The sequence below is a fragment of the Plecotus auritus genome (genome assembly GCF_963455305.1).
Source record: "Plecotus auritus genome assembly, chromosome: 4".
Lineage (NCBI taxonomy): Eukaryota > Metazoa > Chordata > Mammalia > Chiroptera > Vespertilionidae > Plecotus > Plecotus auritus.
This window is the reverse complement of record NC_137775.1, coordinates 81,473,159-81,493,073: the sequence shown is the minus strand read 5'-3', so window position 1 is coordinate 81,493,073 and position 19,915 is coordinate 81,473,159. Positions and strand designations below refer to the sequence as shown.

The window sequence follows — 19,915 nt, the reverse complement described above, 5'->3', positions numbered from 1 at the left end:
GCAACATACTCAGCACAACAAACACATGGGTTCTAGAAAGTTCTCAGTGATTCCAATTATTCCCTTTCTAATTTTAGAATCTTCTTCTCTACTTAACCCATCAGCCCTTCATGGCAAGAAGTAGGAAAACAAATTCACATCCAGAGTCTTATTTCAATCAGGCAGTAAGAAGTTGCCGCTCAGTGTACCACGAAGTAAAGACAGGGATGGGGAGGGCCCAGCCCGGGCTGTGCTGGACAGGAAAGTGGGAGGGGAAGGGGCGAGCTTCCCACCTCCTGAAGTTATGCTGATAGGAAGGCACAAACATTCAGATGCCCTTTGCAGTAAGAAATCAGAGGTTTTTAATTTATTTTTATTTTTTATATTGAAAATAATTTTAATTGATCCATCACAAAAGCATTGAACAAGCAAGTAATGTTAATAAAAAATTGTAAATAAAATATTTAAAACATAACAGCAGTGCAGAGAATAAAATGTGCGCATAATCACACATATTTTAACACTTTCACATTCATTTGGGAATCAGGCCTTTAAATTTTGGAATCATGCTAACTTACAGGCACATGAAGGAATGTAATGAACATATTCTACAGAAAGTTATAACCTGGAAAACTACTTCCCTAGAGTATTATTGCCAGACAATAATTAAATGTTTTTGAGAATCAACAATCTGAATTTTTTTTTTTTAATCAGAGGTTCTTGATGTTAGGGCTATCAGACAATATAACCCTTAATGGCCATTTGTAAGCTTCCCACCACAGGGGAGCAAGAGCAGGAAAAACTTGCTAGACACCATGAGTGAGACCATATAAGCAACTGAAATTTTCCAAAAGGCACCTGATCCCACACCTGCATTCCATTCCCTTCCAAGCCACCTATTTAACCCCCAGACCCACTGGCCACAGAGTTTCCTGCCAGTGACTGCATATAAGGATGAAACTCAAAATCGTGGGTGGTGCCATCATCCACCCAACCTCCCCTTGGCTCAATGCTGTGCAGCCCTTCCCTTTGATATCCCATGCCCATCCTCTTTCCTTAAATAAATTCCATTTTTCTTTATTGCCATTCAAATGGCTATATAGCCTGCCCACGTATCACCATGCTAACCTTTCACTTGAGTCACAAAATGGGAGTGTGAATAAATCTCGCATGACAGTCCCCCACTGAGCACCACCAAGTAAAGACAGGGATGGGGAGGGCCCAGCCGGACTCTGATGGACAGGAAAGTGTGAGAAGGGCCAGTGGTAGGAGGGGTGGGCAAACCTCCCACCTCCTCTCGTTATGCTGATAAAACACACACATTCAAATGCCATTTGCAGAAAGAAATCAGAGGTTCTGGAATCAAGAAGTGGGAGCACGAACAGAACAAATCTCCCATCACTCCTTCCCCCACAAGGCACATGCCTCACCTGCGGAAGAAAATGATCATGAAATATTCAGCTCTGTGGCTATAAGTGGTGACATTCTCAACAGCCCATGCAGGCTCACTATGTCCCAAAGAATCCCCATCACCCAGTCCTGTCCCCTGGTTACATCAGGGTTTTACCTGTAAAAGCCAAGAAAGATACATCAGAGCCCTGGGCACTATCGCTGCCTGAGGTAGAACAAAACAGGACAGGGTCAGAGCCCCCAGGAGAGGAGACTAAGGGAGGAACTATGGGGGGTGAGGTTCCCCATGGGCTTCCCTATGCACTGTCATAAGGTCTCAGGGGTCACCCCTCTACTCACTGGCAGCCTGAGCAATGCTCCCTCCTTGTCCACCTGTGGGAAGAAAACATCCTGTGAGAAGACAGGGAGGAGGCAGGGCCATGAGGTCCGAAAGGAACTCCTAATCCTGGGAGCCCAGAGAAATTTCCAGAACTGTGACTAGAGACCCAGGGCAGGATCAGGAAACCTGAGAAAACTACACCTGTGGGGACTGGACCAACCATCCTCCCTGGGGTCTGTCCTCAGCAGGGACCTTCCACTCTGACCTGGGAGTGCTGGGAACCAGGCCCCCTCACTAGAATCATCAAGGTGATAAAGCTGTCCCTCATTTTCACCCGTGTCTTACTAAAGAGTGAGTGTCAGCAAATAGGGCCCCACACTGGCCAACCACATGTGTGGGGATGGTGCTTGCCATTAATGAAGCAGAACACACTTCTACCTGGGCTTGTAACCCCCAGTGAGACAAGAAACTCAGGCCCCACCCCTTCCCTACCTGAGCGCTTCCTCCTCCACCACATCAAAGCTCCAGTGACCACAGCTCCAAGGATGACCAGGCCCACAAGGAAGCCCACTGAGGGGATGGTGGCCCAAGGAGACGGCTCTGGGAAGGGAAGGGAAGGGAAGGGGAGGTGAGGGCCCTGCCCCCCAGGCCTCAGCCCCGATCCCAATGAAGTCCTCCACAGGCCCCTGCTTCCCTGAGACCAGGCTCTGTGCCCACGCCCCTCCTCACCCCATCTCAGGGTCAGGGGTTCGGGCAGCCCCTCATGCTGCACATGGCACGTGTATCTCTGCTCCTCTCCAGGGGCCACCACCAGGGCCGCCCACTTCTGGAAGGTCCCATCCCCCGCAGGCCGGGTCTCCACAAGCTCCATGTCCTGGGTCTGCTCCTCCCCATCATGCTGCCAGGTCAGGCTGATCTCCGCAGGGTAGAAGCCCAAGGCCCAGCACCTCAGGGTGACCTCACGGTCAGAGATGGGGTGGTGGGTCACGTGTGTCTTTGGAGAGTCTGAGGAGAAGGGTGAGGAAATTCAGGAACTTGGCATTGTCAGGGGACCCTCCAGCAGCACTCATGTGACCACCTGAGAGTGGGCAGGGCACCTGGGGTGGGCGAGGGAGCACACAAGCACCACCAGCCTGGACATTGGCATCTGGGGATGATCTCTAGTCTTTAGAAAGTTCTAGTCAGAGTGACACAGCCCAGGGTAGGAGGCAGGTCTCAGGGGGAGAAACGGATATTGGCCTTTTCCTGGGTGGAGGCCAAATGACTCAGAAAAGCCCCTGTCAGACCTCAAGTACACTTGGTGAGGGTCAGGGAGCAGAACCTGAGAGAGCAAGTCCCCCATGGGTCCCAGAGCCAGTGCAGGGTCAATGGGAAACGCTGATCAGTTATTTCAGGTTTTGTCTCCCCTCTAATTGTCCCTCAGAGACTGCACCCCTAAGTGTCCCTGAGAGAAGGGTGGGCGTCACATTCGGGAACTGGATCTGAAAAGCCAGCGGACTCAGTCTCCTGGCCCAAAGGAGGGGTGTTCTGACACTGATCTCTCTTCCTGTGTCCTTGTTGAGCCCCAGCCCCAGGGGAGATGAGGGAGGCCCCTGGCCCCTGGCCCCTGGTACCTGCGCGCTGCAGGGCCTCCTTCCCTTTCTCCAGGTATCTGCTGAGCCACTCCAGGCACTCCCCCTGCAGGTAGTGTCTCCTTTCCTCAGCTACACCTTCTGCCTCCCACTTGCGCCTGGTGATCTGAGCAGCGGTGTCGGATGCCGTCCAGGAGCGCAGGTCCTCATTCAGGGCGAGATAGTCGGTGCCATCGTAGGCGGACTGGTCATAACCGCGGAGGAGGCGCCCATCGGGTCCCATTTCGCAGCCAAACATCAACTGGAAGGTGTGAGACCCTGACCCGCACCCCCCTCGAGGTCAGGCCCCGTCCACCCAGACCGGACCCCATCCAACCCTCAGGGATTAAACCTAAACTGAAAGTGCAACCAGATCCTCCCGGGTGAGGGGCCAGGAGGGTCACACGGCCTCAGGGTGAAGCTTGGACCCGGACACTCAAGATGACCCCGGTGCGTCCGTGGGGATGGGGATCATGACCGGGTCCCGGGTCCCAGGCCCCAGGCCCGCGTGGCTCACCCTCCTGGCTCTGGTTGTAGTAGCCGCGCAAGATGTCCAGGTTCAGTCGGAAACTCTGTGCCGCGACCTCGGCATTCCGCGTGTTCAGGTCCCAATAGCCCGGCTCCTCCTGCTCCATCCATGGCGCCCGCGGCTCCATCCTCGGGCTCGCGGAGTCGCTGTCGAACCGCACGAACTGCGTGTCGTCCACGTAGCCGACGACGACGAAACGGGGCTTACGATGTCCGGGCCGGGACTCGGCGGTGAGGAAATGTCTCAGGGAGTGGGAGCCTGGGGGCCGGAGAGGAAGGGCTGACCACCCGCGACCCTCCTTCCGGCGCGGTTCGAGTCCGAGGTCTGTAGGACAGGATGGGGTCCGGGTTTTGGGGTCTGGGCGGGGGTGGTGGAGACGCGCCCAACTCGGGGTCCTGCGCCCCCGCAGGTTTCTCCCTCATTCCCGCAGAAGCCGTTCCCTCCCGACCCTGCACTCACGCGCCCAGGTCTCCGTCAGGGCCAGGGGCCCCCAGAGCAGCAGGAGGAGGGCTGGGGACCCCATGACCGCATCCTCGCTCTCTGCAGTCTGAGTCCCAATGAGGCCCTGGAAGCATTGTACCAGGAGCAGCGGTGACGCTGATTGGCTTCTCTAGAAACTTTACACCAATGGGAGTGAGAACTCGGCCTGCGTCACGAGTATCCAGGTAGGAGGGCCCTACCAGGTTGTGAGAGGGAGAAGTGAAACTGCAGGGAGATGGGGACTCCCCAACACGGAGCTTCCTGCTCAAACTCTGCCCTCAGGATGAGACCTTGAGACCAGGCCTGGGACCTGGGACTTTGCCCTGACCCCTCCTCCTGCACAGAGAGCTCCTGCCCAGGGGCCGTGTGAGGAACCAGGGAGACTCCCCATGCTGGGACCAGCCCTTTCCTCCCCTTCTCCTCCTGGAACCCCTCTCCCTGAAATGGACTCTGCCTCCCACCCTCACCTCTGCCCCTGGACATTGTTAGGTCGCTGAAGGAGGAACGCCAGAGGCCAGAATGATGAGGGATTATGAATTTAATCGATCATCCACACACCAGGTGGCTGAGCCCCAGATGGCTCCAGCACCCAGGGACGGGAGTCAGCTGTTTTCAAAGGACTTCTGGCAGGCTTTTCTGGGTGGAGAATTCTCTGTGCAGGTCTGGAGGGGAGAGATAATGGAATATGGTCTCAGCAAGTAAAGTATGGTCTCAGCATAAGGGAATGTCCATAGTGAAATGGCCAGAAAAGTCAGTTTCCAGGGGAGGGGTAACAATTCAATTGTTCCATCCAACCTAACAGACATTTCTAGAAGAAAACACCCTGGGAACTTGATGCCAGAGAGTGAGCTCGCCCTGGGAAAGGGGGAGAAGGGTTTTCTCTTTAATCCTGGAGGAGATGTACCTGAAAACATTGGTTAGGGATTCTCAAAGATAAGTCAACTACAGTGGGGAACACAATCTGGGAACCCTGAACATCAGGAAGCTAATTTGTAAAATGAGTGATTTCAGAGGCTTCATATGCAAAGTGTCTAAATAGCCTGCAGTGAGAGTTACAAAGCTCCTCACTTCTCCTTCCCACACAGTAAGTGTGTGATTTGGGACTGGCTATTCACCTCCCCCAGTAATTCCACCAAATAAAATATTTCTTGCTTTAATTGATTAATTTCTTCAATGCTCTAAATTTCACTTTGGGAAAAGTTTGAGATAGAGAAAGGAGATACAGCAGTATTTGTAAGATTTTCTTAGTAATGCCATTAATAATAATGTTCACTACAGTGAGTGGAAACAAAGTTGAGAACATACACTAGTTAGATCAAAGAGTTTAAAGACTGGGCATCTCAAATGGGGCATTCCTGTTCATGTTGAATTAGTGCCAAAAACCATCAGTGGACACAGTCCCGTCCTGATTCCTGTGCTTCTTATACCTTGAGATACTCTAAAGATTTTCAATAAGTATATACATATCTGCAAACCAAATCTTAGTTTTGCCAGTTTTACATTTGCCTGCACAGAGGACTGGTACTGCATGGACACGTGGAGACTCAGCGTTACCTAAGGGTCATCTCTCACCTGTGATGCTGTCTTTCCATTTTGAGTGCTGAGTCTTACATTTTATGATTATCCTGAAATCTTGCTATTTTCCTATTGATGTATATGTGGTTGTTCCAGTTTTTGCTCTAAACATTAGTGTACATGTCTCCTGGGGCACAAGATAAGAAATTCCCCAGAGGAGATGGTCAGGGGTGGGAATGCTGGGCCTGTACTTTAACCAAACTCGATGATGCTCATGTGATTTAAAAGTGCCTGTGCCAATTTAAACTTTTACCAGGAATGTGGAAGGCTTCATGTTGCTGATATAGTTGTTCTGAAAATAAACCAAAACACAGATTAAGTAGAAGCGTTAAGAGTTGAAAGTCAGTTCTTTGGTTCCTTGCATTGCAGAATCACTGAGACATTTTCTTTTCAGACTATTAATTACTTCCTTTACTTTTATTCCATAGTCCTTGTATTTATACTTTTAACATATACACCCACGTAATGCTTCACTTGGCATGACCACACAGCATTATTTTATATGATTGGGAGATCTGATGACAAGCACAAAGGAAGGAGAGAAAGAAAGACAGAAGGGAGAAGGGAGGAAAGACAGAAAATAAAGGAGAGAATAGGAGGAGAACTGGAAACAGCGAGTGCAGGTAACATTTTCCAAGTGTAAGAAAACCAAGGTGTAGACTAAGAGAAACTGAAGAGAGCTTTATTTTTTATTTTTTTTTTCAAATTTTTATTAAGGTATTATATGTGTACCTATCTTACCATGGCCCCCCCCCACCCCACTCCCATACCTGCCCTCACCCCCCAATGTTTTGCATCCATTGGTTACTCTTATATGCATGCATACAAGTCCTTCAGTTGATCTCTTATTTCCCCCACCTCTCCCTAACCTTACCGCTGTAATTTGACAGTCTGTTTGATGCTTTACTGCCTCTGTAACTATCTTTTGGTTCATCAGTTTATAATGTTTTTCATTATCCCTAAATGAGTGAGATCATGTGGTATTTTTCTTTCATTGACTGGCTTATTTCACTTAGCATAATGTTCTCTAATTCCATCCAGGTGTCTACAAATGGTAGTAATTCCTTCTTTTTTATGGCAGCATAGTATTCCATTGTGTAGATGTACCATAGTTTTCTGATCCAGTCATCTGCTGACAGGCACTTAGGCTGTTTCCAAATTTTAGCTATTGTGAAGAGAGCTTTATTACTTATCCGCTGCTGAGCAACAAACTACCCCAAGCTTCAGTGGCTCAAAACAATAAGCCATTAAAGAAGGGATGAGGTCGGGTGGACAGCTGACCTGTGGTAACGGTTTTGAAGTAGATGGTGTTGGAAACCTGTAATTGTCCTCTAATGTGTTCAGTGTTCTCAGTGAAGCAGGAAACAGGGCATGAGCAGTAACAGATGGGGAAGGAGGGCGGCTGTTTGAGCAGAGGATGGGGGACTGAGGGAGCCGTGCAGGGACAGGATGACTGTGGGCAGTGGAGTGGACGCCTTTGTGACCTTAACGTGACAGTGTCAGCGTGGCTGTATTGTTCTCCAGCGTCCTGTGGCTGCATGGGGCCAGGTGCACGGTAGGCAGAGGTAGAATTCACAAGCAAGAGTGACACAGCAAGGGAGAGCCAAGGGAGGGGTTGAAATGGTGAATCATGGAATTTAAGACGAGTGAGGAGGGAGGAGAGGACGTGGAGGGTGAGGGACAGTAAATAGATGGCTGGATAATCAGCTCGGATCCCAATGGGCTCAAAAGACTGTTGGAGTTGATGTACCACAGGGAGGACTCAGGCCTGGGAAACAGGCACCTTTGTGATGAATGGTTTACTGATATTGCATTACAACATATGATAAAAATAGAGGCCCGATGCAGGAAAATTCATGCAAGAGTAGGCCTTCCTTCCCCCGAATGCTGGCACCTGCTTCCCTCTGGCACTCGGGACCCAGGCTGCTTCGCTCTGGCCCCTCTGCTGTCCTTCTGGGGGACAGAAGGCCCTGGGGAGCTGTGCTTTAGCCCCAATAGTCCCCATGTGCATCTCCACACTGTGGAAGATTGTGTAGACATTGAGATGTTGTTCCCAAATAAGAGAGAACTTTATTTTGAAAACTGAGTTTGAAACACACACACAAAAAAAACCCACAAGAAATAGGGAGTAGAAGAAAATGTTTCTACTTTTCAGGGTTCCATGGTGTTGTCCTCAAGGAATTGCAGAGAGGGGTGGCAGAGAGGAGATGAAAACCTCAAAGATGGTTCATGGTTCCTGAGCACTCTTCTTAGTCAATCCCTGTCCTGTCCTGACCTTGACACTGTGGAGCCCAGGACCCGCCAAAGCTTCTCCATCCCCCGCGGATGCCCAGCCTTCAAGTCAGCCCCCTGGGACCCACTAACAGCACAGCCCCTGCCAGGGCTCAGGCAGCCTCGGGAGCAGCGCGGCGGCGCCCCCGTGTGGCCACAGGGCTGAGGACAGAAGAGCCTGCTCCCCTTTCTGCTGCTCAGCCAGGACCTCCCAGGGTCTCCCTCTGCTCCCAGCACCAGAACAGGGCTTTGAACGCAGGAGGGGGGCCCTGTTCTATGTCAAATTCGGGGTGCAAAGTGTTTCTCCAAATGCACACTGATGTTGATGCTTCCTCCCCATTGAGTCACCGTGGATGCTGCTTCAGGAAAGAGCGAGGTCTCCTGGGCCATAACCGCTGGCTCCCAGGTCCAGCTGCACCCCACAATCAAACTAGGAGTCCTTAGTCTCCCGAATGGGACCTTGGACACCCAAGGACCTGTCCCCTGTTCCCGCTGCTGCCTCTGAGCTAGAGCACCTTCCTCCTGGGAACAAGTGCCACTTGTCTCAGAGCTTGGGGTGGGGTGGGGCTGGGGTGTCAGACCTGGGAAGGCAAGGATGCCCCTAAGGAGGTCAGGATGGGGAGTCAGCACGCAGATGGGTAGAGGCTTCAGGGAGGAGAGCAGCAGGGGAGGGTGTACCATGGGGACGCCTGCTGGTTTTGGAAGGGGTCCTCCAGGTCACAGACAGCAAAGGGCTGGGCTGCCCCTGTAGGGATGAGCCCCGGTCCCAAAGTCCTGGGGTATCTAGGGTCCCACTAACTGGGCCAGTACTCCTGCCAAGTCTGAGCCTAGCCCCGAGCACCAGGCCATCCTGGCCTTCAGGGGTCCCTTCCTCCCCTGGGACAGGACAGGCCTTGGGCCAAGCCAAGGGCCCTGAGGGCCAGGCGCTGAACCTGGGTGTGGGCTGGGCACCTCGCTGGGCGACAAGAACCTCAGCGAGAGGACCCAGGCTGCCCATTGCCCAGGAGTGGTCCCGTCTCCCTCCGCTGTGTGTGGCCAGAGGACTCTGGGGTCCTATCTCTTTCCTCTGTGGGGACCCATGCACCCGCCTCCTCAGACAGGACCCTCCCCACCCTGCTCTCTGCTCCCCCATCCCTGAACATAGGAACTCCGCAGCCTCAGCCCTAAGCCCCATTCCTACCCTGACAGCTGAGCCAGGACTCTGCGGGTGCTATAGGCTGAATGTGTGTGTCCCCTCAAGATTCATAGGTGGAAACCTAACCCCAATGTGATGGTATTTGGAGGTGAGGCCTTTGGAAGGCGATTGGCAAATGAGGGTGGAGCCCTGATAACAGAGACTCCAGAGAGCTGCCTGGCCTTGCCCACATGTGGGCACACAGTGAGCAGATGGGTGTCTATGAACCAGACACTGAATCTGCTGGCACCTTGATTGGAACTTCTCAGCCTCTAGAACTGGGAGAAATAAGCTCTGTCTTTCATAAGCCAGGCTATGGTACTGTTTAAGCTGCTGAACAGGCAGGGGGGCTGCAAGGGGAGGGCTCCCCAGAGCCCCATGTGTGGCAGCTGAGCTATGGCTGCCTCTGAGCATCAGTTATCCCTGACCCCAAAACCTACCTGGAGCCCCAGCCCAGCTCAAAGGACTCAGAGGCAAATGGTGGGCAGGTGCTGAGCTCTGTGGGAGACCAGAGTCTGGGAGCACTGAGCATCAGGCTTGAGGAGGGGCTCAGGAAATGCAGACCAGTTGGCAGGTAACAAAATCACACATCAGAGGAAAAGCATGTTATGGACTGAGTTGTGTCCCCCGAAATTCACATGTTGAGGCATCAGCCCTACAATGTGACTGCATTTAGAGACAGAGCCTTTAAGGAGATCTTTAAGGTTAAATGAGGTCATGGGTTGGGGCTCTAATTGGACAGGAAAGGTAGTTATAAGAGAAAGATATCAGATATCTGCACTCCCCCTCTCTGTACACAGAGGAAAGGACCTGGTAAGACATGGGGAGAAAACAGCCATCTACAAGCCAGGAAGAGGGCCCTCAACCAGAAACCACATTGCCTGGCATTTTGATCTTGGACTTGAAGCCTCCAGAACTGTGAGAAAATAAACTTGTAGTGTTTCAGCCACCCAGTCAGTGGTGTTTGGTTATGGCAGCCCCATTGGACTGAGACAGGCTTCAAACCAAACACAGTAACTCCCATTCCAGTCTCAGATCAGCTGTAAGGAGCCTGGTCAGCATTTACTCACTCCTTCATCCACTATGATGTCGTGAATGTTTCTGTGCCAGGCTTCACCTTAGGCCTGGTAAACATTTCATGAATATAGACAGATGCCTACTCTTCTGATGCTAACAGTCTGACAGGAGAGACAGACAATAATGAGAACATAGGAATAGCAGTGAATTCTATGGTCTGTGTTCCTGTTATCGACCCCTGAGTAACAAGCCATCCCAGTAAAACAACCTTTTTATTCTCTCCCGTTCTCTGGTTGACTGGGCTCAGCAGGCAGTTCTTCTGCTCCATGTCCCATGGGCTTGGGCTGCAGTCACTGGGGGCCTGATTGGTAAATTGTTCATATATTTGTCTGTCATTCTCTACTTAGCCTCTACAAGATAGCAAATTTGAAATTCTTTATCCCTTCACCTTTTTCTTCCAATGCAAACCCCCTCCTCTCTAGCAAACACCAGTTTGTTCTATGTATCTGGGTCTGTTTCTATTTTGTTTGTTCATTTATTTTTATTTTTTAAAAATATATTTTATTGATTTTTTAGAGAGGAAGGGAGAGGAATAGAGAGTTAGAAACATTGATGAGCAAGAAACATCTATCAGCTGCCTCCTGCACACTCCCTACTGGGGATGTGCCCGCAACCAAGGTACATGCCTTTGACCAGAATCGAACCTGGGACCCTTGAGCCCACAGGCCGATGCTCTATCCACTGAGCAAAACTGGTTAGGGCTACTTTGATTTTTAAATTTCACATATAAGTGACTTCTTTCACTTAGCATAATACTCTCTAAATCTATCCATGTTGTTACAAGAGATAAAATTTCATTCTTTTTATGGCTGAGCAATATTCCATTATATATGTATAGATCTTCTCTGACTGTATTACTGTCAATCTCTCCTTTTATATCCATTAATATTTGCTTTACGTATGCATTCAGGTGCTCATATGTTGGGTGCATTAATGTTTACAAGGGTTATATCCTCTGGTTGGACTGATCCCATTATCATTAAGAAATATTCTTGTCTTTTATTAGAACCTTTGTTTTAAAATCTATTTTATCTGGTAGTAGTATTGCTACCCCAGCTTTTAGTTTATTTGTTCCTATTTGCATGAAATATCTCTTTGATCTCTTTTCTTTTGGTCTATGTTTTTCATCTGAAGTCAGTCTCTTGTAGACAGTGTATGTAAGGGTATTGTTTTCTCATCCATTCAGCTACCCTAAGACTTTTGATTGGAGCATTTCATGTATTTACATTTAAAGTGAATATCAATAGGTATGTAGTTTTTACCATTATTAAGATTTATGTCTTTTTTCCCTTTTGTTTTTAAAAGAGAAGTTCCTTTAACATTTCTTGTAATACTAATTTTTTGCAGGCAAAAATTCCTTACCATCCCACAAAGAGCAAGCGAGTAGCCCTCCAGATAGGATGTATTTTATTGGTCACTTGACTTCCAGCCAAACCTGAGTGCCTGCGAAGTACCAAAGTTCCAGTCTCAGATCATTGCTCCATTTGAGACTTGTCATCCTTATCCATCCCTCACCCCAGCAACTGAACTCTCTTCTGACAGGAGGAGAATTCCACACATAAAGAGACTTGGTGAGAGGCAGATATCATGTCCCTCCATAAAGAGGGAAACCCACGTCCCCCAACAATCATGCATCTGAACACGTAACCACATGCCAGACTCTGACTCAGGACCAGGTAACACAGAGTGGCTGGGACAGTGCAGGTGTCAGGAGCAGCAGAGGTAGCCATCTCAGCCACAGGGCCAGAGTTCAGCATCAGGAGTCAGTGGTGTGAGACATCTGTGCCCAGCACCAGGGCAGTGGCTCCTGTATAGGACCCTACCTGGGCTGAATGTGGATCAGTTTCTGGCTGTGTGACCTGAAGCCTGTGGTTTTCCCCAAAATACTATTAGACCCCAATCACACACACACACACACACACACACACACACACACACAATTTTATATATAAACTAGATGCCCAGTGCACAAAATTCATGCATGGGGGGTGGGGAGCGGTGGGGTTCCCTCAGCCTGGCCTGCACCCTCTCTAATCCAGTAACCCTTGGGGATGTCCGACTGCTGGTTTAGGCCCGATTCTACAGGGATTGGGCCTAAACCAGCAGTCGGACATCCCTCTCACAATCCGAGACCACTGGCTCCTAACTGTTCACCTGCCTGATTGCCCCTAAACCCTCTGCATGCCTGCCTGATCAACCCTAACTACCTCTGCCTGCCTGCCCGATTGCCCCTAATTGCTCCCCTGCCAGCCTGATCGCCCCTGCCTGCTTCATTACCCCTAACTGCTCCCCCACTGTCCTGATCACCCATAACTGCTCCCCTGCCTGATGGCCCCTAACTATTCCACTGCCAGCCTGATCTCCCCTAACTGCTCCCCTGCCGGCCTGATCGCCCCTAATCATCTCTGCCTCAGCCCCCACACCTGGGACCCAGGCTTCCCTCCCTCTGGCCAGCCGCAGGCACCTTCGCCAAGCTCGACCGCCGCCACAGGCACCCGGGAGCATGGGCGGCTTCATTCACACTAGTCGCAGGCACCCCGGACCATGGCTTTATCAGAAAGGATGTCCAGAAGACATCCAGTCTAATTAGCATATTACCTTTTATTATATAGATTAGAATAGCTTGGGATTCCATTGTTTGCTCCAAGAAATATATCTAGGAAACAGTTTTAGAGAGCAAGACTTCAGAGATGTAATTATTGGCACTCATTCCCATGTCCTAACTCTTCCACCTGACTCTACCCCACAGCAGAGAGAATGACATGTAACTCCCAACATTATATCTCATAACTGGTGATAAATGCCCTCCCTTCTCTTTCTGAGGAAAAATTAAAAGGTTTAAATGTGGATTTAAAATCCCTCCCCACTCTGAGCTCTGGCACTGGCCTTAGTGATTCCCAGACTGGCTGAGCCCCAGGATTGCTTGTGAGCTTCTTACAAAACCCCAACCTCTCCCAGACCCACAGACCCAGAGAATTAGGCACACACCGGGAATCACCTGTGTAACAACCCGGCAGGTGAGGCTGACACACAGACACGGGGTGTTCTGGTCTGGGTTCTCGCTACTCAATGTGGGATCTTAAGACCAGCAGCATCAGCACCTTGTGATAGAGCCAGACTCTCTCACACTGCTCCAGACGTCCTGAGCTAACAGGAGGTCCAGGTGGTTCCTGTGCACTGGAACGGTGGGGGCTCCGTGGTCCACGTGCCTTCTAGACTGGAGACAGAACAGAGCAGTCAGCTCTGGTGTGTGGTCTGACCAGATAGCTCAGCACTGAGTCCTGGGTTCAGTCCTTCTTCCTTTGTCTCCTGTAGCCATCAGTCCCTTGGTGACCCAGTCCGTTCTCAAGGCTTTAATGTCATTTACCTGTGTCACCTCCCAAGTCTGTTTCTCCAACCAACATCTCTCCTGATCTCCAGACTCGTCTGTCCAACTGCCATTTTGACGACTCCTTGTGTTGCTAACACACTCAGCTCCAGCATCTCTTAAAATGAAGGCCTGTGATGCCCCGCAAATAGGCTACTCCAGTGTCTCCCCATCTCTGCTAATGGGGACTCTGTCTCTCTACTTGTATCCTCTGAGATTTTGGTGACCTTGACTCCTTTCTCACATGCCACAGATTAACCATTAGGCACGCTCTAAAGTCCATCCTCAGAAGGAACCAGAACCCCAGCACGCCCACTCTTTCCACCCCTCAGCTCCTGGAAGCCTCTCCAGCCTGGAGCCCCTCACAGACTCCTCCTGCCTCCACACTGCCCCTCACCTCGCACGTGTTCTCAGCTCAGCAGCCACAGTGATCCTTTAAAGGGGGTATCAGGCCAGGCCTCTCCTGCTCTAAACTCTCTTGTGGCTCCGTCCTCACTCAGAGCACAGTCCCTGCCCTTCTTCCATCCTCCAGGCCCAGGAGGACTGGCCTTATCTTTACCTCATCTCCATTACTCTCTGCTGCATTCCCACACTGGCCTCCTCCCTCTTAAACCAGACACACTCCTGCCCCAGGCCATTCCCACTGGATGTGCCACTGCTGGAAAGGACTTCCTTCCGACATCCTCAGGGATAATTCCTCATGTCCTTCAATGCTGTCTTCAAGCTCACCTTCTCAGGGAGGCCCCCACTGACTGGACACCCAAATTAAACAGACACGCCCTAGCTGGTTTAGCTCAGTGGATAGAGTGTTGACCTGTGGACTGAAGAGTTCCGGGTTGGATTCTGGTCAAGGTCACATGCCTGGGTTGCAGGCTCCATCCCCAGCAGGGGATGTGCAGGAGGCAGCCGATCAATGATTCTCTCCCTTCATTGATGTTTCTATCTCTGTCTCCCTCTCCCTTTCTCTCTGAAATCAAAACAGCCATGGTCCATGTGCCCCATAGCCACACTTGAGATTGCCTTCCCCATGGCATTTTTTCCCAGAACAGTTACCCCTCGTCACACAGACGCCTTCCTTGTTTACTGTGCTTTTTCATTCACTCTGTTTCTTCCCACACAACGTATGTCCCACAGGAAAGCAGCCTTTCTGATTTTCCTTCAATGATGTTCCCCACATGCAGAAACACTGTCCCACATCTGGCACACAACCAATATTGCTTCATGAATGCTCAGTGTAGAGCACCTCCCTGTGCTAGAGACACGTCTTCATTAATGTGGCCTCAGACCACAGCTGTCCTGTGGCAGCTACAGCACAGCGAGCTCTCACATGGACATCACTGCACCTGCTCTTCCCACAGAGCGGCTCTCCCTGAACCTACAGTAGACTCTGCTTCAGAAATCCCAGGGTTCCCACTGCAGCCAGAACTAGAGGGCAGGGCAGGGAGAGAGGGTGGGCGAGCAGAGCAGAATTCCAACAGGAACTTATCTAAAATGACCAATTACAGGACCCCTCCTCTCTGCTAATTCCAGAACCTGGTTGCTTGGAGAGTTTAGGAAAAGATAGAAAGAACAATCAGTTCCTGAGACTGAAAATTCATCTCTCCAGACCACAGACTCTTGTGTGCAGGGACCCCTGAGCCTTGTGGGCACAATGACAGACAACTCACCTCTGGCTGATGTGGGCTAGGGGACACTCAAAAAAAAGATGAGACCAAAACTCATAATAAGAACACAAATAGGCATAATCCTCTACACAAACAAAGAAACAACAAATAAAGTCCCAGAAGATGAGGGCATAGGGCAGGACCCAGGCCTGAGCCTAGGCTGACCCGGACACAGGAAGGCCTTGCTGCCCACGGTTTTGGAGATGTTCCTCATTAGGACAGTTTACAAGGCCTGGTGATGTTGGAGTCCCTGTGATGGAAAGTCCTGGTGGGACAAGGTTCTACTCAAGGGAGAAGGACAAAGGAGCAGAGAGGTGGCCCAGCTGAAGAGAGACCAGGAACCATCTGGGCACAGCCCTGACCACACTCGGTCCTCACAGCCTCTCCTGTCCCCCCTGCAACAGCCTTAGCACAGCAAACAGGCCCTGACAGTTCTCAGTGCTTCGCTTTATTTCTCTCAAATTTTAGGATCTTCTCCTTTAATTTTTTTAAAAAAATATGTTTTTATTGATTTTCTGAGAGAGGAAAGAAGAGGGAGAGACAGATTGAAACATCAATGATGAAAGAGAATCATCCATTTGTGTCACTTGCACAATCCAGGTGGGAACTGAGCTAAAATCTGGGCATATGCCCTGAAAGGGAATCCAACCACGACTTCCTGGTTCCTGGGTGGACACTCAACCACTGAGGCACACCAGCTGGGCTGTTTTCCTTTAATGCACTCATCACCCCTTCATGGCAAGAAGTGACGAAGAATGCATATCCAGACTCTTATTTCAATCAGGCAGTAAGAAGCTGTAGCTGAGCGTACCAGGAAGTGAAAACAGGAATGGGGAGGGCAAGCCCCACCTCTACTGGACAGGAAAGGCTGAGGAGGGGGTGCGGTGGATAGGGGTGGGCCAGCCTCCCACCTCCTCACATTTTGCTGATAGGAACACACACATTCAAATGCCGTTTGCAGAAAGAAATCAGATGTTCCTGAATCACAAAGTGGGAGCGTGAACAAATCTTCCATCACTCAGTCCCTGACAAGTGCCTCACGCTGTGGAAGAAAATGATGAAGAACAAATGCAGTTCAGTAGCTGTAAGCAGTGACTCTCAACAGCCCACCGCAGGCTCACTATGTCCCTAAGAATCACCATCACCTGGTCCTCTTCCTTTTGCCCCAACCCCTGCTGTCGTCAGAGTGTCACCTTTAGAAGCCATGAGAGATATATCAGAGCCCTGGGCACTATCACTGCCTGGGGTAGAACAAAACAGGACGGGGTCAGCGCCCCCAGGAGAGGAGACTAAGGGAGGAACTATGGGGGGTGAGGTCCCCCATGGCATCCAGTCTGTACTATCACAGGATCTCAGGGGTCACCCCTTTATACTCACTGGCAGCCTGAGCATAGCTCCTTCCTTGTCCACCTGTGGGAAGAAAACATCCTGTGAGAAGACAGGGAGGAGGCAGGGCCATGAGGTCCGAAAGGAACTCCTAGTCCTGGAGCCCAGAGAAGTTTCCAGAACTGTGACTAGAGACCCAGGGCAGGATCAGGAAACCTGAGGAAACTACACCTGTGGGGACTGGACCAACCATCCTCCCTGGGGTCTGTCCTCAGCAGGGACCTTCCACTCTGACCTGGGAATGCTGGGAACCAGGCCCCCTCACTAGAATAATCAAGGTGATAAATCTGTCCCTCATTTTCACAAGTGTCTTACTAAAGAGTGAGTGTCAGCAAATAGGGCCCCACAGTGGCCAACCACACGTGTGGGGATGGTACTTGCCATTAATGAAGCAGAACACACTTCTACCTGGGCTTGCAACCCCCAGTGAGACAAGAAACTCAGGCCCCACCCCTTCCCTACCTGAGCGCTTCCTCCTCCTCCACATCAAAGCTCCAGTGACCACAGCTCCAAGGATGACCAGGCCCACAAGGAAGCCCACTGAGGGGATGGTGGCCCAAGGAGACGGCTCTGGGAAGGGAAGGGAAGGGAAGGGGAGGTGAGGGCCCTGCCCCCCAGGCCTCAGCCCCGACCCCACTGAAGTCCTCCACAGGCCCCTGCTTCCCTGAGACCAGGCTCTGTGCCCACGCCCCTCCTCACCCCATCTCAGGGTCAGGGGTTCGGGCAGCCCCTCATGCTGCACATGGCACGTGTATCTCTGCTCCTCTCCAGGGGCCACCACCAGGGCCGCCCACTTCTGGAAGGTCCCATCCCCCGCAGGCCGGGTCTCCACAAGCTCCATGTCCTGGGTCTGCTCCTCCCCATCATGCTGCCAGGTCAGGCTGATCTCCGCAGGGTAGAAGCCCAAGGCCCAGCACCTCAGGGTGACCTCACGGTCAGAGATGGGGTGGTGGGTCACGTGTGTCTTTGGAGGGTCTGAGGAGAAGGGTGAGGAAATTCAGGAACTTGGCATTGTCAGGGGACCCTCCAGCAGCACTCATGTGACCACCTGAGAGTGGGCAGGGCACCTGGGGTGGGCGAGGGAGCACACAAGCACCACCAGCCTGGACATTGGCATCTGGGGATGATCTCTAGTCTTTAGAAAGTTCTAGTCAGAGTGACACAGCCCAGGGTGGGAGGCAGGTCTCAGGGGGAGAAACGGATTTCTGGTCCTGTCCTGGGTCAAGGCCAAATGACTCAGAAAGTCCATGTCAGTCCTCAGATACACTTGGTGAGGAGCAGGGAGCAAGCCTTGAGAGAGCAAATCCCCCATGGGTCCCAGAGCCAGTGCAGGGTCAATGGGAACCGCTGATCAGTTATTTCAGACTTGGTCTCCCCTCTAATTATCCCTGAGAAACTGCACCCCTAAGTGTCCCTGAGAGAAGGGTGGGCGTCACTGGATCTGAAAAGCCAGCGGACTCAGTCGCCTGGCCCAAAGGAGGGGTATTTTGACACTGATCTCTCTTCCTGTGTCCTTGTTGAGGCCCAGCCCCAGGGGAGATGAGGGAGGCCCAGAGGCCCCTGGTACCTGCGCGCTGCAGGGCCTCCTTCCCTTTCTCCAGGAATCTGTGCAGCCACTCTATGCACTCCTCCTGCAGGAGGTTCCTGTATCGCTCAGCCTCACCGACCGCCTCCCACTTGCGCCTGGTGATCTGAGCTGCGGTGTCCACCGCGGTCCAGGAGCTCAGGTCCTCGTTCAGGAAGATGTAGTCGGTGCCATCGTAGGCGAACTGGTGATAACCGCGGAGGAAGCTCCCGTCGGGTCCCACGTCACAGCCATACATCCACTGGTAGGTGTGAGACCCTGATCCGCCCCGAGGTCAGTGTCGCCCACTGAGCCGCGCCCCCGCCCCACCCGCGGGGATTAAACAGAAACTGAAAGCAAAACCGGGTCCAAGTCCCTGCGGGCTCCTCTCGGGTGTGTGTATGGGGGTGGGGGGGCTGGGGTGAAACTCGCACTCGGACACTCGAGACGACCCGGCCCTTCCGTGGGGATGGGGGTCGGGACCAGACCCTGCCCTCGTGGCTCACCGTCCTCGCTCTGGTTGTAGTAGTCCAGGGCGGTCTGCAGGTCCACTCGGAAAGCCTGTGCGTTGGCCTTGGCGTTCCGCGTGCTCAGGTCCCAATAGCCCGGCTCCTCCTGCTCCATCCAGGGCGCCCGCGGCTCCGCCCTCTGACTCTCCGAGTCACTGTCGAACCGCTCGAGCTGAGTGTCGTCCACGTAGCTGACATCCAGGTACCGGGCCTCCCCGCCGCTGGGCCGGGACACGGTGGTGGAGAAAATTCTAAGGGAGTGGGGGCCTGGGGGCGGAGCGGAGGGGCTGACACCCACGACCCTCCTCCTGGCGCGGGTTCGGGGTCCGGGGTCGGAGGGACAGGAGAGGGGAAAGGGGCCGGGAAACGAAACAGGGGCAGCGAGATGGAGAAGAGAGGGGTCAGGATAGGGTGGGGTCTGGGGTGTGGGCGGGGGTGGTGGAGAAGCCCTTTCCCGGGTCCTGTGCCCCCGCAGGGTCCCCTCGCTCCTCCTCCCCAGAGGCCATTCCTTCTCCACCCTGCACTCACCCGCCCAGGTCTCGGTCGGGGCCAGGGACCCCCAGAGCAGCAAGAGGAGGGTTGGGGACCCCATGAGCAGCATCCTCCAAGTCTGGGGAGTCTGTGAGTCCGCAGAGACTTATAACTTAGGTGACCCTGATTGGCTTCTGCAGCACCTGACACCCAATGGGAGTGAGAACTGGGGACCCGTCACGAGTATCCAGGTAGGAGGGCCCCACACAGGTTGTGAGAGGGAGAAGTGAAACTGCAGGGAGCGGGGGACTCCCCAACACGGAGCTTCCTGCTTCAAACTCCGCCCTCCGGATGGGACCCTGAGACCAGGCCTGGGACCTGGGACTTTGCCCTGACCCCTCCTCCTAAAGGGAGAGCTCTTGTCACACAGTCTCCCTCAGTCCTGCCCAGGGGCTGTGTGAGAACCAGGGAGACACCTCAGGCTGGGACCAGCCCTTTCCTCCCCTTCTCCTCCTGGAACCCCTCTCGCT

The 19,915-nt window shown here is 52.2% G+C and overlaps 1 protein-coding gene across 6 annotated transcripts; it reads right to left on the bottom strand.

The window, feature by feature from the left end:
• Positions 1-320: 320 nt before the first annotated feature.
• Positions 321-19,547, bottom strand: LOC308247440 (class I histocompatibility antigen, Gogo-B*0102 alpha chain-like). Of its 6 annotated transcripts, none has more exons than XM_080666548.1 (8): positions 4,307-4,417; positions 3,836-4,105; positions 3,322-3,597; positions 2,438-2,713; positions 2,201-2,308; positions 1,729-1,761; positions 1,547-1,594; positions 321-1,409 (listed from the first exon to the last, which is right to left on the bottom strand). In XM_080666548.1, exons 1-8 carry the CDS (start codon positions 4,368-4,370, stop codon positions 1,378-1,380), a joined length of 1,107 nt encoding a protein of 368 aa, XP_080522674.1. In that variant the 5' UTR covers positions 4,371-4,417; the 3' UTR covers positions 321-1,377. The 6 variants fall into 6 exon arrangements, with proteins under 6 accessions (XP_080522674.1, XP_080522676.1, XP_080522673.1 ...); XM_080666547.1 differs by lacking the exons at positions 2,201-2,308; positions 2,438-2,713; positions 3,322-3,597; positions 3,836-4,105; positions 4,307-4,417 and adding exons at positions 17,304-17,411; positions 17,541-17,816; positions 18,409-18,684; positions 18,912-19,181; positions 19,443-19,529 and having other exon boundaries at positions 362-1,409; XM_080666550.1 differs by lacking the exon at positions 1,547-1,594.
• Between the last annotated feature and the right edge of the window lie 368 nt (positions 19,548-19,915).